Source organism: Candoia aspera, chromosome 1 (assembly GCF_035149785.1).
Source record: "Candoia aspera isolate rCanAsp1 chromosome 1, rCanAsp1.hap2, whole genome shotgun sequence".
Classification (NCBI taxonomy): domain Eukaryota; kingdom Metazoa; phylum Chordata; class Lepidosauria; order Squamata; family Boidae; genus Candoia; species Candoia aspera.
Window position 1 is genome coordinate 76,462,126 of NC_086153.1, and position 17,724 is coordinate 76,479,849.

Consider the following 17,724-nt stretch of genomic DNA (forward strand, 5'->3'; position numbering starts at 1 on the left):
GTGAATCATAATATAAGTCCTGGGTGCCCTTTCAAATGCTGACTTGCTACATCATATGGCCCATGCCCAACAGTGCTTACAAATACTGTCTTGAGAGATATCTCTGATATTTGAATCTCAAGATCAATCACACAAAATGCAACAGAGATGAACAAAAATAATGCAGAATATCATGCTAAAAAAAAGTGTTGAGATCATTAATGTAACAGCAATTTTGAGTCTGACACACACACACACAGAGACACACACACACACAAAGATTTATTGATAAGTTACAGTCAAATAAACAGTTAAACTTTTCTAAGAAGATACATTCAGGCATTAATCCAGAAATCAACCAACATGCATTGTGCAGTACTAATGATGCATAAATAATAATATACAGTATATTCTCATCAACCTCACAAGTCAGGCCAAAAAAAATATAACTTATCCATGTGAACTGCATGCATGGGTGTGTGTCTTTATCTAGTGTCCCACAATCATATGTTGGACATTGCAGGAACGATTCCAAATGGGGAAGGGGAATCCAATCACAGTTGCTGAATGTAAGTACACAGAGATTTCAACCCACTAAGAGATGCTACCTGGCCATTTTACTTTTTGTTTTTCTTTTAAGTGAGATCATGATTGCAGAAGTGCTTGATGACTTGTGGTTGCAGATTTGCATGGACAGTAACAGGGGAAAATGTGCTTGTATGAAAAATGCCTAAAAGTTACAATTACAGTTATGAAAGGGCACATATTTCTGAAACTTGTGATTGTCAAAACACTGTCTCAGAATATGCAATTTATGGTTCTCGGTGTTGAATCCTATATTAATCTAGCTTTTCATTTTACGTATCAACTAGTTTCTAATATTGCCCACTTTAAAGACAACATTAACTGATATCGGGGGAGAGGATCTGGAGGAGTGAGCCACAGCATTACTATTTTCCTATTACTCAAAATTATTTTTAGCATTTTAGCATTTTTATATTTAACTTTGAAATATTGCCAGCTCTATCTACAGTTACTACAGATTCTGTAAAAAAAATAATAAAAATTGTAGCTTAATTACACAGGACTGCCTTTTGTAGAACACTATATCATCAAGACCTGTTTATCACACAGTACAAGTTCAAATGAAACCAATTTATCACTCATAGCTAAATTCTGAAAACATTTCAGCCTCCCACCCCAAAAACTTGGACTGTACTTTTTAATAGCATTTTTGTTATGCTCTTACCACTTCCAAAAGATGAGTATGCCTAATCTTTATGCAGCAGAACTATAAGTACAAGGCAGGCTTCCTCAACCTGGTGGCCTCCAGATGTGCAACGTCCAATTATAACTTCTAGGAACTATGGCCAATTCTGTCTGAGGATTCTGGGATTCTGAGTTCCAGGTCAAGAGGCTGATGTAATGCAATGGTCTTTGTCCAAATTCAGGATTAAGAATGTGCTATATTTTTCTTGCAAAGGATTGTTCTAGGTTTCTTTAGGCTTAGGATATATTGCTCAGTCTGAAATTTGCCATATTTACTGTATTATTGATTCAGATCAGGTTCAGTGATGGTTACAGGAATTCATCTGAGCTTTGCTGGTATTATGTCAAGGAACACAGGTCATCTGGTTTCTTCATCATGGTGAGAGGTACTATATTTCTATATAAATCATGGTAATTATTTCCCAATTTTCCCACGTACCTAGCAATTAGTGTATGCAAAGGGTCTTCTTTTATCTTATCTTTCTGTGTGTACCTAAATGTGTGCATGTGTGCATATAGATATATAGGCATAGATATATCCATGTCCATAGCCATTACTAGGGCCAACAAAAATGTCAGAGAAATGTGTGCAAGCCTGTACATTCTTCAGAATTCCTCCATAAGGCAAGATGTCACAAAAATAGGGGAGTCTTGAATCTTGCCCCACCACTACAGTAAAGTTATTGCCCAGCTATTTTAAAATATATCTTCCTCCAGGAATTAGCGCAAATATGACAATCAAGGAGAGGAGACACCTACAACAAATAGACTTGATTCTTGCACGCCTTGGCTTCTGAAGTGGCCAAAAGCAGATGCATCAAGTGAATCAAAATAATAGTGAAAACTTCTTTATGAAACCATGTCATTTCATCACTGACTATGAGGCTTAAATCTTCTCTGAATCACACTGAATTTGATAATGTGCAGCCACTCTTCAGTGCTCTGTTCCTGCGCATGCTGTTGTCTCGAAGGCAGCAGACGAGGTTAGGGGATGAAGGGAAAGACTGCCCAGGGCTTATCTTCAGATCCTGGCCTCCCAACACTTGTGGCTTGAGGCAATTGACCCTACAGTAGGGCCGACTCTGCACAGTTCGGAGTAGTGGCTATAATGCGCTTTCTACAGGATGACTTTTGTGACATCAGGATACTTGAAAGGAAGTGTTCTCCTATAGGAGCCTCCGTAGAAGAGGCTCTTCACTCTTTTGTGAGGCACACGCAGAGGCACATGTAGTGGAAAGTGCCATCTTCATGGCTGTTCCAAAGCTCCTGAACTTCTTATCCGAGAGGAGACCCAATACCATTTCCATTATTCTTCCAACTGCCGACAAAGATGTATTTTGGTTCCAGACAGATATTTGGCATTCAAGGTCACTTGTTATTGGTGCATGATTCAGTCTGATGAGTGCTTATGTTTTTAATTAATGAATTTTCATGTTTTAAACGTTAATTTTTTTAATTTGCATTTTATTGTAAGCTACCTTAACCGGCAATTTTTAGAGAAAGGGTGAGATACAAATTTAATTATCATTACCCCCCATAATTTATTTATTTATTTATTTATTTATTATTTATCAATTTTTTATCACCGCCCATCTTCCCCCACAAGGAGGGACTAATAAGTGTGTACAGAATGCACAGTACAATTTCCATTAATTATCATGGAAGGGTTTGCTGTATTCCTTCACATTCCTTTATATTCTTTTCAAAGTTAGAAACATCTTGGAAATTTGTTTTAGCAAAGCCTTGTTGGGAATGTTTTATTTTCAAGGCTAGTGCCCTTGGTTGCACCAGTGCCCATTTGTTCTAACGAGGTAACCACTAAGATCTGGAGCCACTTAGAGCTTTATTTATGGGCTTGGCTTGAATCACAATGAAAGTAACTTTTCCAAACCTTTGGGTTTCTAGGCGCCCTCCAAATGTGTCCCTAAGATTGGAAGGCTTTGATTGTGTTTTGGTTCTCTCTGTTCAGGTGCCTCAGTGGGCAATCTAAGTCGATGTGGAAACCATCCAGGGTAATAAAGGCACATAATTGTGCTGGGGAAAAAGAAATGAAACAAAAATAAAATGTTGCCCCTAAATATTCAACATCTGGCAGAAGAACTGGTTTAAAAAAAAAGTGTTCTTTCATTCTATTGGCTGCAAAACAGCATTTTCCCTTTCGACTGCAGCTGCCAATTGATATTACAGGAAACAAGAACAAAAAGTAAAAGTCATGAACTGCATTTTGGGGGGTTCTTGTCGAAAATGTCCATTGCCAAATGCAAATTGTTCCCTTCTCTAGAGTATCAGAATATTCGCAGGGCAGCCTGAGACCTTTAGGCTTCTAAGGCAAAAATGTAATAATGCCCCATGGAGCAGAAACATCACCACCACATTAAAATGATAAATTTTGCCACCTTGAAAGAAACCCATAGCCCCCTCCTGTTACTAAAGGAACAGGGCAGAGCTACATATGAGAAACCTGCATCGGTGTTATATCATTCCTGGTTTATCATATCTATTCTCTAGAGAACAATGGGCTTGGTCCTTTTTCCTTCTTTGAGGCATGCAGCCTAGCAGAGATTGAGATGTGACCAACATGGACACATCTAGTGTGGGAGTTCAAGAGCACAGTATGCAGCTTTTTCTCATCAAACACACAGCCATCTAAACAGGAGAAACCTTTGGGACAGTGAAACTCATTTCTATGCATAAGATCCTAACCGATACAGGAGGTAATAGGAAAGAGTTTCAGACACTTTGAGTTTCTTTCTTTTCACTTTTTACCCTTCTTTCCTTCCCTCTGGTTATCACTTTTCCCCAGTACAAACTTCCCCATTTCTCTTTTATGCTACATTGTATGGGTTTTCATGTTTTAGCCAACACATAACAACTGTAAGTTATCTGCATGCAGAAGTCTTTTGGTGCAGTTCTTTTCATCCCCAGGTTGGGTTAGAAAATAAACTGGTCTGAAACTCTGGAGAGTAACACTGCAGACAGTACTGAACTAGGTGGAGCTATCTATCTATCTATCTATCTATCTATCTATCTATCTATCTATCTATCTATCTATCTATCTATCTATCTATCTATCTATCTGCCTTATTATTCATTCATTCATTCATTCGATTTCTATAGCCACCCATCTCAGCAAGTGACTCCTTACTCCTGGCAACTGGAGTTTTCTTGGCAAGGTTTTTCAGAAGTGGTTTGCCATTGCCTCCTTCTGAGTGCTGAGAGAGAGTGATTGGCCCTAGGTCACCCAGATGGCTTCATGCCCAAGGCAAGACTAGAACTCATGTTCACCTGGTTTCTAGCCTGGTGCCTTAAGCACTACACCAAACTGGCCCATTAGGTGGAGCAAAGCTCTTACTAAAGCTATAAGGCAGCCTCCTATGTCCTTACCAGCCTTCTCTACCTTCTCTAGATACCTTGAACTTCACCTTTCATAATTTTCAGCCAGTGTGTACAATGTTGGCTGATAAGCTGTGGAAGTTGAAGTTAACATAACTGGAAATATCAAGCTAGAGAGGCTGTTCTACAAATTCTGAGTGAATGTTAGAAAAAAATTCTAACATAAGAACAGCTTGATAGTGGAACCTAGAAAGGTGGTGAGTTTCCCTCCATTGAATATAGTCAAAGGTAAAGACTTTGGGGAAGGTAAATAGTCTGTCTGGGATACTTTAATTTGAATTCCTGCACTCAGCAGAAAGTTGGACTTGATGGTCTAAATGGCCCTTCAAACTCTGATTCTATCATTCTAGACAGTGGTAAATGTTTATTGCTCCAAAATAGGTTCACTGAATATAACAAAGCTTACTCCCATATCACTGAACATAAAAACAAATGTAACAAACTTGGGGCCAAGTAACGACAACATATGGGGACAGATGGCCAGTCCTGTGCCTTGATGGCAGTACCAATCCAGTGGCTCAGAAAGTGAAGAATATTCCCAAATTCCCATCACTTCCCTCTACATATTATTTCTAATCTAGTGACATAAATTTGAGAAGGGAACACTTGGTTTAAAGATAGTGAAATTAGCAGGATTAAATACAGCACTCTATTTACCCTGGCCAGGTTAGAGAACTGAGTTGGTAATCAGAGCTTAACAGGCTTCACAACTTCACATAGTTCATACTGAACTATCTGAAATTGCAAATCAATTTATCATCATACCCCGTGAAAAATGGTGATGAGTTGACATGGCAAGCTGCAGAACATCAGCTAGTCACCATCTGGTGTTCATTACATGCACAGACATATGTCTATTTGTTATTCTCAAGAGATCTTAATGTTTGCCCTTACTGTTAATAATACATTTCTGATTATTACATCTCTCTCTCCCTCTCTCTCTCTCTCTCATTAATGTGTTGGGATCTAGACAGAATAAGGTCAGTCTAATTCCTCCCTATTTATACCCAGGATTGTAGACAAGAAAGTACCCCATGCTATAACAAAAAACATGTATTAAAAATATCTAGCCATTTATGTCAAGAGTTCGAGACTATTGTCTATGACATTTTGGAGCTAATGCCAGAGCATTGAACTGGTTCTTAGCTAACTGTTGTGACTTTCTTGCTGAATCCATAAATACATATGCATGCACACATCCACACACACCCACACAAACAATACTATAGGGAGTAGGGAGAGGGAAGGAGCATACAAAATGAATGGGGAGTTAAAGGGCTCAGATTTTCAAATATAAAGATTGCTATAAAGGCAAAGTAACCTTCAAATCAAGAGCTATTCTGATGACTTACATGGACATATTTGACATTTTCTTGATCACAACAGAGAAATGGTTTGCCAGGTCTTCTTCCCTTTTTTTTTTACTTCCAGTCTAGGGTATAGCCCGAGTACTGACCAGATCTGACCCTCCTTAGTCTTCTAGATCAGCCAAGATCAGCCTAGTGACAGCCTTTTTAAAAAATGTGATAGCCCTGACCCTTATAACCAGTCTTTGCCAAGATTTTGGTTAAGTTATCATGGTTGCACATGATAGTTTTGGAACTGGACAGGTTAACAATACTAGATCCTACTTATTTTAGAAGCATTGAAAAGTCATTGATTGAAACTCACTGGACACAGTTTGATTTATAGTTTCTTCTACAGTGGCAGCTTTAGTCAGCAATGAGGCGCTAGGCAATCCATCAAAAATGTCTTTGCAGTTAGCACATTCACCATGCACAGTAACTAAAATAGGGTTCAGACAAATCTTCTACAAGGGCCTGCATAGTTTCTGAAAATACTTTGGGATACTGACAAAATATGATGGGATATACAATTCAAATCACATATCATGCCATTCAGTATTTGCAGATTTGGCTCTCAAAATATATGGAAATTTGCCATTTAGATACAGCATTATAAAATCAAAATATACATTTAAAATGTGTGTGTCAATCTTAAATGTACAAACTATGAATCATTAGTTGGAGTCAGGTGGCATCATAATCAAATAAATAACTCTGCATGTGCAGAGTCGTCATGTACGAGACGGGCGGCAGAGAAATTTGATAGATAAATAAATAAATATTCATAATTTATATTTCTGAATGATTTTCAATCTCTTCCATTTTTCAGACCTACCAACCAAGCAGCAACACTTCTAGAGACATGTGTGGATTCCCCAGAGTATAAATTGATGATTCCCAAGGGGAAACCTCTAAGCAGTACTTGTATTGTTTGACAGTAACACACCTCATAGCTATTTCTGTGCATCTGGCCTAACATGGGATATGTCTACAGTAATGGATCCATTTGATGTGCACATATGCTAAAAGTCTGTGATCCACCAGTGCTTTCAATCATTGTCTGATCCCTGCCAAGCTCCCCTTTTCATGATAGGTTTTTGATGACCTGCAGAACCCTCTGAGCCTGCTCCTCCCCACTACTTTTTCTGACTGTTTACCTGCCTTTTTCAAGGGGGCAAGTATTAACAGGAGCAAGGAAGAGGAGCACCAGCTGTCATCACTTGCCACCACCTCTCCTTTGGGAGATGTGGTATGGATCAGTCTTAGAAGCAGAGACAAACAAACCTGTAACATTGGCAGTGAGAGAAAGGGGCCTTAACCATGAAGGAAATATCACAGATAATGGCCTGCCTCCCCACCCCCCAACTAGAGCTCACCTCAACTGAATATTCTAGCATTTTTCAGCTGATGCTCTTCAATTTGTTGGACCTTCCATATTTGTTACCATTCATTTCTGGGGAATGGATGTCTAACATATCTGGAGGGCACCAGACTGCGGAGGGCTGGCATGTGCACCCAATAGTTACCCATAATTACTTATAATTACAGACAACACAGGAACAATGCTGGCCCTTAATTTCTGCAAAAGCTCAGAACTGCATCTTTGCTATCTCTATGCAATTCATAGAGATTCTGAGTGAAAATCAAGTGCATTCAGCATTAACCTAAAGTCTGATCTACTTCCATTCTTCATATTGAAGCTGAATCAAAACTAGACCAAATCAATTCCATTTGGGTAAGTATTCATGCTTCATGCTTTCCTTAACTGTTTCTGTGTTGGAGAAGGTGGGGACAAGGACTGTGGGTGGCACAGGGAAATCCCTCAAATGTCATGCATAACAGGTGTGCAGACATATATTGACACAAGTAAGACCTTACAGACTGAAGTGAAAAATGTTTTTTGCGGCCATGTTCAGAGGGACAAAAGATCTAGAAGAATGGTTTCATGCAGTAATTTATTCATCAAATTAATTTATTCATCAAATTTTGCCACTGCCCATCTCCCCCCAGAGTAACAAACACTCCAGAATACTCCTTCATTGGAGCGATTTGATCTAACTGAATGCAGACCTCTAATATTGTCAGAAGAATGGCAATTCCCTGAAGTTCCATATTTCCCCAAATACTCCATTAAATGTTAGGGACCTAACATATGCTGGAAGAAAGAGATATCAGGATGGTTAGTAAGGCAGTGGGTTTCTGTTTCTCAACCCATGTTTCCTGAACTACTAAGAGTCAGGTCACACACTTTAGCTTAGGAAATGTGACTTGGATACTCCACGGTCTAAACCACAATTGGACATGCTGGATGAGGTATACTTGATCCCAGTTGCCTGTCGCAGATTCAGTATGGCAATTTAAGTCATATCCCTTATGTGGCAGACAATTGCTTAGGTACCGCAGTCAATATTATTCATAATATATTGGCAGTGCCGGGACATGCACATGTTTTCTAAGTTTAACCTAAAGTTAAACCTAATTATTTGTCAATTATTAGGAATGCATTCATTTGCCTGATGCATTCTATATAGGACCTCTTGCACAATAGACTTTCATAGCAAGTCATTTTTCTATCTGGCCATCATTTATCAAATGGTGATATGACCTGTATCCTTAGCCAAAATTTATTTCTGTCCCTCCTTGCTGCTTCCCCATCCCGTGGCTGCTATCTCCACTCCAGAAGTAGCTGAATTCCAACCACATTCAGATAGCTGTAAACCTCTGAACCCCATGGAAACAAAGCTGATAAACCGGTAAGACAAAGTGACTGCCACAGAACAGCTGAAGATTGGTTGCCTGTACAGTCACCCCTTTGTAAGATACATAATTTTTTTAAAAAATTAGGAGATGTCATGATACAGCGCAAAGTGTGGCATGGAATATAACTTATGCATATTTTTAAATTTTAAGGAGGAAAAAAACCTCTGTATAACTTTCTGGAAGGCAAGCTTTCAAGTATACAGTAGCATCCCGGGATGAAAACTTGTCAATATCCATTTGACTTACTGTGATCTGCACTTGGAGAAATCACACGCTATAACATATTTGGAGTTTAAGATTCTCAGTTAGTAGCGTTTACCCAAGAAATCATTTCCAGGAAACTATGCAAGGAGAATGGGACACCTTCTGAAGAATGTTAGGTATGAATGACCCAGCCATTGCCACTTTGAGTTGCACAAAAAATGATCCCTGGGTAGCATTTACGGTACAGCAGAAACCCTCATTTACTGAAAGGCTAAGATAAATATGTCCACTTTATGGCTGTCATAAACTGTATGTGTATAATACAGTTCCTCCTCAGAGCACCAACTTTTACCTCCTACCCTTTAAACAGACCTAAAGTTTTAAGACATCTTATGCAGTTTAAAGCAGTTACAGTATTTAAACCTAGCTTTAAAGAAAACATTTTGCCCCTGCAATTAATCCAAGATCATCACAAAGTTTGCAGTAAACCAGTTAGTTGAGAGAGTTTATTTGGAGAGGGCATAAAGTTACTTAGGCATTTTACTATGCAAATTATTTAGCTTTCCAAACAAATGGCTCAGCTGCCTTTTAGATGCATCTTCTTTCCTCACTGTTTGGATGAATTTCAACTGAGAAGCTCATTCTCATGGCTTGAATTCAACTATTTTTATGCATTTGTTTGAGATATAAATGTCCTGTTGTTCTATAAATTTGATGCAGCTTACAAAATCCCATTGAATAAAACAAAGACTGACCATACACTGTATCATTCCCAGCAAATTCCATTTTCTTGTCAAACAATCCTTGCTAAAAGTGGTAACTATTTGAGCTCTCCAAAACTGGTCCATCCATAACCTTGGGTTTACATCAGTAAAAACTATGCTCTTTGCTAACTCAGCTCATTTTGTACCATTAAAGTTTGCTGAAGAGTCATAGAATCATAGACTTGTAGAGTTAGTAAGCACCACAAGGATTATCTAGCCCAAGTCCTAATGAGTAAGAAAGCCTGAAATTGTATGAATGATAAGTCAATCAAAATGCAATTATCAATCAGTAATCCAGCAGAGGGAAGAAGCATCCCATACTGCATTGGTTTATTTTGAAGATTAATCACTTAAAACTTTGATTGATTAGACAATGAGAGCCAATGTTAAGGAGCCATTTGAATTCATGATGTTGAACCACACTTCTGATTATATTTTGCTAGTAGCTCACAAATCATGATCTGTTGAAAGAACCAAAAAACACTTAACCACAATGACCAAATTGTAGCATAAACAACATTATGTTTCATGTAACATATCAAAAGAACAGCTTTACTGAAATTAGGATAATGCAGTTTCATCTGCATGTACTATAATCAACTCATTAATTTAAAAAAGGCAAATCAACTAAAAAAGTTAATAGATGACCAGGCTCTAGTTTCTTTGGGAAAATGTGTATATTATTCATAAAGTTTTCTTCTTTCCCAAACATATGGCAAATTCCAGATAAAAGTCTTTTCCGCAGGTATAGCTATGAAAAATGTAAAAAACTATTTTCTCTTCCTTTTCCCTCCATTCCAAATACCAATGTATTCCTGTATAATTTACCAAGGCCATTTTATTTGCAATAAGCAGGCGCTCCACACTAAAACCGAACACATTATCCAGCTTTACCACCCAACATCCAGATATTAAACATGCCAGTTGAAAGATATAGATATAAATACAGATAGTTTTATCAGCCCAAATCAATCCACTGCAGGCTGAAGGCCTCATCACTGAAGCTTATGGACTGCAGTCTACCATGCTGGTTCAATGTGGTTTGGTACAGAGATGTTTTTGACTTTCCAGTCTAAGGTTGAGAGAAAATAACTGGCCAGCTTCCATGCCTAAAGGAAGACTAGAACCCGGACCTCCTCAATTCTAATCCAGCAACACACAAACACAGTGTTTTGGTATAGGATTGGGATCAGGATATATATCAGCAAACTGATAAAACTGCTGTTTTTAATTCTCTTGACCATGTCACTGTTTCCAGATCAATCCTTACTAGTGACTTTGCTCTCAGTTTATCAGAAACAAGTAAGCATCCACTATCATATTCCTTCCTCTGTAGGAAAAAAAAAATCAGTTTGTCTTTACAGACAAGGTGAATGCAACTGTCTACCTTGTACACATCACCAAGTTAGGACAATCTAATTTGCCAAATACCACCCAGGATAGTTTGCCAACTGGCAAGGATGGCATAACTGCAACCCTAGGAGAAAATGTGTCTTTAAACTGCATAACCAGATGTATATACTATAGAGAATAATAGAAGAGAATATCTGTAGCTCAAGGTTGAACTGTGGAGTCCTTGGTGCTCTCTGAGCTTGGTTGTTTGCTTGCAGACATTTTGTTTCCCAACTAGGTAACATCATCAGTGCCCTAATGATGTTACCTAGTCAGGTAATGAAACATCTGCAAGCAAACAACCAAGTGCAGAGATCACCAAGGACTCCACAATATAGAGAACTCTAGAGGCTGTTTCAACCTTTCATATTGCTTCTGTCCAAAACTATAGGTAAGTATATAAATCTCAATTCACATGCAACCCACATGGCTGCCTTTTTGAAATCAGCACAGCATTGTCCTCTTATGGACCAATCACCCTCCTCCTCCTCTCTGCCTAAGCTGTATGGCCAATTGTAAGTGGCTGCTTTCAAGTCATGCCCTAAGGCTATAATCTTGTTTGCAGATGTATTCAATTAATTCCTATTGAAATCCATTGGATTTAAGCAGCTAACTCAGAAGCAATGTATAACCCAGGCTTGCTATATACCCATTGTGCTTTATACCTGGTTGCTGCACCTGCGGTTTTTACTTCCGTGTAGCTGTTCCTCTATAGTGATGAAGGTATAGAAGGATTTGCCAGAAGTAAGCGCAGCCTTCATCTAGTGAAGGCATGGGCAACCAGCAACCTACCAGGTGTTGATAGACTGCTTCTCATCATTGGCTATGCTGACCAAGGCCAATGAGAGATGGAAATCAGGACTATCTGTTGCCCATTCCTTCTCTGTAATATGAAACAAACAGTGCAAGTTTTCAGAGTAAGGAATCATCATGAAAATGCAGCATTGCAAAGTCACTGGGGGAGTGGACTTTAACTGGCCATTCTTTGGTCAGACAGAATTGTATGCTATTGTTATTATTGCTGTATATTGCAATATTGTTATATGCTTTCAGATATAAATAAGAGGCTGTTTGGTAAGAAAAATCAGAGATACTTCTACTTACTTGTTTGCCCAGTTCATGTTTTGAAACCTACCACTACACTATATCTCATGATCCAGTGTGCAGTCTTTAAAATGATTTAATAGATAAATGAGAACAGGTAGTTAACTTGGGATTTTTAAAAAAAAGCCATTCCCATAAAAGACTTTTTACAAAGAGAGAGAAGAAACTGGAATGTACAAGAGAGATAAACTGTGATAGCCAGCATGCATAAAAATCATATATAGGACATGACTTCAATTCAGCTTACACCCAGGTAATGTAAATGGACATCACTCTTAAAGTAGTCTTACGAAATTGATAGAGTATTGAACAAACATTGGTTCTGGTTTTTTTTTGTTGATGACAAGCAAGTAATTATATGTCGACTGGTTTTTTTTTAATGTGGAGCAATAGCTTGTTTGTAAGTCTGTTTGCATTTATTCTTACTGAGACTGTACTTTAGCAAAATTCATATGCAATATCCTAGTAACGTGGCTGATGCTGAGAACTGGAATCTTGGAATAGGGCAAGTTTTTAAAAGGGGAGAGTTCAAGGGCAAACTGGCTCCTTTCCCAAAAAGCTGGTATCATTCTGAGCTGAGCATGAAATGTGGCTCAGAGGTCAATCTATGATCATAAGTTACCCTTCTGTGCATCATATGCGGCCAGAAATGTAGCTGAGAGACCCATCATACCAAGGGGAGAACACATACACACAACACACCTGTTTCCTCTCCCTTTCCCCAGCATGAAGCTTTGAGGAAGGAAGGTCTTCTGCCTCATGGTAGAGGGCGGTGGGCGGTGGGCGGTGGGCGGTGGGCAGTGGGGGGGGGGGAAGGTTTAGGAAGGAGAGTTGACCGAATTTTCTAAGTATCCACACAGCAGCTGCCTGGATAAAGTGTTTTAAAAGAAGGTTCACAAATCAGAATGATCAGGGTATTCCTAAGCATACCTGCTTAGAGGGCAGAGTTACTGAAATTACTAAGAATGATGGGGTTTCTGCCCGCAATTTCAGTGAATTCTCAGTGCATTAATGGGAAATGAATATCCATTCCAACCCCTGAAACAAGTTCAAATACCTGGTGAGTTGATATTTCAGGAAATATAGTAGTCGGTCGGTGATACGTTAAACTTATTGGAAGTGATTGAAAGAAAGTTAATCATGGATTAGACATTAGATCCATTCATTCATTAGATTTAATGCTTAAAATTTCTACTGATTTCAAAAGCGCATAGGTAAGCACAGGGAGGTTCCTTTGGATCCTTCCCAGTGGTTATAAGCCGGCAGAGCTGAAGCTGGATCTTAATCTAGCCCATTCCGCACCAGCTCGCTTCCTACTCAGTTTCCTTGCGCAGAGCTAAGCAGGAAGCACCGACGCAGAAAGTGAAACTGAGTCCCTTTCACTGGAGTGAACTCTATCTCCAAGCAACATAATTTCAAATGGGTCTCCTTTGGAGTAAATTGCCCTAAAAACTTTGAAGATTGAACTGTGTCCCAGCTCAGAGCGTTTAGGATCAGTCTGTCAGATCTGAAGACGTTCGTTCCGTCCCTTTTTCAAAAGGGTTTTCAAAAAAAGTTTTCAACGGGGAGCCTAATTCCCCGATGGTTTCCTGCAAGCTGCCAGCTGCCAAACCCAACCACTTAACCACTTTCCTTGCACTTACACTTACTTAGTCGAAGCACTTTCAGCGGAACCAAACTGGATTAAATAAATCCTAAATAGAGCATCGGCGTGTCCATAACCTGAACACAACCTAAACAAACTGCATTGCTGTCAATTACTTTACAATGCCTCAGGGAAGATTCCCAAGGCACAGATGTTTACTCAGTATTAATTAATCTGATTACTGCTCCTTCAATCTCTCCTTATGCTCGGAACAGAATTGATGTAAACACCAATGCCCATTAGGCATGGGGAAATCTATACCCAGTGGTTGTGGGATACCCTTGGTTATGGGAAGATGGTTACGAAAAACTCGCGGAGACTACCAACTAACTTCAAACAAGCATGTCTCTGCGCACACCATTTCTTAAGAACGATGCCAACTTTAAGATTTCTGCTAGTAAAATGTATCCGCTCAAACGAACGTTACCTATCCGATGGGTACTGGGGAGAGGAGGTGTCGGAGAAGAGGGAGCTAAAAGCCACGACTGTGGATTTCGCGTTTTAAAGGGGGGTTGGATTCAGCATTAAGGACTGGAGCCCTATTTTTGCTTTGAAAACAAGCAGACCAACTCGAGGGAAGACTTCCGCCAACACGCGCGAGGGACGCGTGGAAGAAGCGGGCTGAAAACACCGAAATCTGGCACCTCCAGACTTCGGGCACCGAGACCAGCGAAGTCGCAGCTTCCCGGCTGCAGGGCACGTTCCCGCTTGGCCACACGGGCTCCGCGTGGGTGGGAAGCCGGTGCCCAGGGCTTTGCTGCCCCGGCGCGGCGACGAGGGGGAAGGAGGAGGAAGCAGCCGGAGGGTCACCAGCCAGCCAGGCTGCCTTACCGTGAGCGCTGAAAACTTCTGAGCCGGCGCCAGGAGCGCCAGCTCCGGCAGCAACAGCCACAGCGGGAGCAGCAACAGCATCCTCGACCCGGCCTTCGGCTACAAGCGGCGGAGCTCTCCTTGCACTGTCCCGGCCCTCCCCGGCTTTCCCTCTCCAGCTCTGCCTTGGCGCGCCCTCCTCAGGTTTGCCCAGGCGACGGGCTGCGGGGGACAAGCGCTCGCCGCTGCTCTTCGGCCTCCCGCTGGCGGTTCGCGCTCGGGCTCTGCTGCCTCGCGCGGGCAGGTTCGCTCACTCTGGAATGGCTCCCTCGCTGCGGCCGCTGTTCGCCTGCCGGGGAAGCTGCAGCTGGGCTCCGCTCTGACGGGCTCTAGAGGCGAAGGCCGAGCGGGGTTCCCCTCCCTCGGCGTACGAGAGCTGCCCTCTGATGTTCGTCCCGGGAGCAAGATCAGAGAGCTTCCCAGCCCTCTCTGTCTTTCGCTCTGCTGCTATGTACCCTTGCGGGCAGCAGCGCAACTCTGAACTCGGCAGGAATTGGGAATGATTTGAAGGAGGTGTCGGAGAGATGGATAGGTGCAGAAGCCCCAGACGCACACCCCTTCCCTCTTTTTCTCTTTCTCTCTCTCTCTCTCAGTCCAGCCTCCACTTTCTCCGCCCAGACCTGCAGCTCTTGCCTTGATTAATTGATTCACCCCAACCACGTCCTAGGGCGCCCGCTGACGCATCTCCTCCCTCGACCCCGCTTGAATTTCCAAACCGCTTTTTTTATTTATCGGCCGCCTAACACGAGAGAGGGAGAAAATGAGAAGCCCGACCGAATTGCGGCCGCTCTTCCTCGGCGCTTGCCTTCTTGCAACCGTTGGCAAGAAGTCAACCTGCGCAAACAGGGACCCTAAACTTTGGCCTGTCTGTGACTGCGCTGCAGGTTGGGTTGCCTGGGGCTGAAAAGGTACGCAGGGGGCACTCGGGCACTTTTCCTGGGCGCTGTTTGCCGTCCGGCTCCGGTGACGTTTGGGAACGCTGCGCGCTAAGTCTGGTCTCTAAGGATAAGCGAGGAGATTGAGCGCATGTGTGCCTGATGCTAACCCCCTCCCTTCATACTCAGCATTGCTGGAATATTTCAGCCAGCGTTATGCTGGCATAAAACTGAAGCCTGTTAATAATGTTAAGAAAAAAAGAACGAGCTGCTGCCATGTCCTCAACTTCTGTTGAGTTTACCACAAGGGATGGGAAGATTTGTAGCTACGGGATGGCCCCCCCCCCCCCGTGCTACGAGATTATTTGTTGAATCTAACTTCATAAGGAGGAAATCATAAAGTTTAAAGCTATTGCTCCATAGATCACTTTGGCATCTCTGCATCCCTTCCTCCTAAAAGGGATGTACAGTATATGAGAAGGAGGGGGGGGGGAGTCAATCTGACTCCTGAACTTCAAATGGAGAGTTGTGTGATAGACATTTAAAACCATCTTTTATTCTGATATCTCAGGGTTCATATTGCAGTGTGTTTTGTATTTTTCCTGGATACTTTTAATTTGAACAGGAACATGAAAGTTAGAAGAGAATTGTGAACAATACCAGATTTATTCTGAGAATGTACTCCCAGAGGCAAAAATAGTGTCACAGATAAATGGAAAGCCAAAGAGATGGGTTTTCAGATGAGAGGTTAGTAACTTGTGTCCCTCTCTGTGTGTGTGTCTTAACTTAAAAAGCCCTAAACAAAAAATTCTAATCACCTGTCCATTTCCACTAAATATGGGGGAAGAGGGTGAGAGATAAAGCCGTATTAAAGAAAGGAGGGAATTTCAGAAGGAGAAAACAGTATGCTTCTGCCCACTGATTGCGGCCCTAGTCCCACCCATTGAAGACATCAGGTCCTGCCCATCACTAACAACTGGCCAATGAAAAAACATGTGTGAATGCCTTTAATTTAAAAATAGTATCTTTAGTCCTGATTACATACAAGAGAATGATTCGAATGAGGAACTGTGCTAATAAATAGGAGCTCAAAGTTATTCTGTTGTAGATCTTATCAACTGGTAAATGTCCATCCTCAGGCTAATGTTCATTTCTGTGACCTCATGCGGTCAAAATAACGGTGGGATTATGTGCTCCTTCTTTTACACATATACTGTACATGCATGACTGCATACAGAAAACTAGCTTACATTGGGGAAATCCTTTTCAACAGAAGTCCATGCCTCTCCTAATCACTGTCTTTTATGAAACAGGAAACTAGCAAATCCCTGTTTATCTATTTATCTGTCTTCTTGCAAGTGCTACCCTCCTGTCCTCAGAAGATGACAGAGAAGATCAAGCAGGAAGCAGAAATGTTAACACTTCTGGAGCATCTTCTCATGACAGTGGTCAAAAAGGGCAGACCTACGAGGTAGGCACATCTTGAAACCATTATATTTATGCATTATTTCTTAGGGTGCATAAATGCTGTAAGTCCAGATTCAGCCTTCCGTCTTAACACACATCTTAGTTCTCCAGACAAGACATCTGAATATATATAACTGAATCTCTTGCAAAGTTTTAAAATTATATCAGAAAATTAGAGGCAGATGGAGCCATGGATATCAGGTGGGAGTGAGGAACTCAGTCTTTATAATGCAATTGTCTTGATCGAATATATCCTACAGGGAAAATATACCAGGCTAACATAATATATGTTTGGCATGCTAGTTTCAAAGCTTTTGCTGCCATTCTTGAAATAAAAGTACCCTATCATTTTATTTTTATATATTCCTGAAACGTAATAGTGTGATGGGTATTCATGTATGTATATATCCTGGCAGGGGGGAGGTGTGGATATATGTGTATCATTTCTTTATGTCTTCCCTTTTCTGATTGTGTATGCATGTGTGTGTGTACACAGCACCTCTCTACCTCTTCTTTGTGGTTGTATAACCAATGGAAACCAAAGAAAGCCTTAACTGATTGCACCCTGCAGACTGTCATCCTGTGAATGATCTTTTGAACTGCAGCTGCAGCATCCTCAAAACAAATAAGCTGAAGGAGGTCCCCTGGAACTTTTG

General features: G+C 41.0%; 1 protein-coding gene across 2 annotated transcripts in view; it reads right to left on the reverse strand.

Moving 5' to 3' along the window:
* Positions 1 to 14,869, reverse strand: part of SMOC2 (SPARC related modular calcium binding 2) — a 146,637-nt gene extending 131,768 nt beyond the window's left edge. For both annotated transcript variants that reach the window (XM_063307455.1, XM_063307447.1), the window contains exon 1: positions 14,688 to 14,869. In XM_063307455.1, the coding sequence (XP_063163525.1) occupies positions 14,688 to 14,768 (81 nt within the window). In that variant the 5' untranslated portion in view covers positions 14,769 to 14,869. The remainder of the gene's footprint in view (positions 1 to 14,687) is intronic.
* Between the last annotated feature and the right edge of the window lie 2,855 nt (positions 14,870 to 17,724).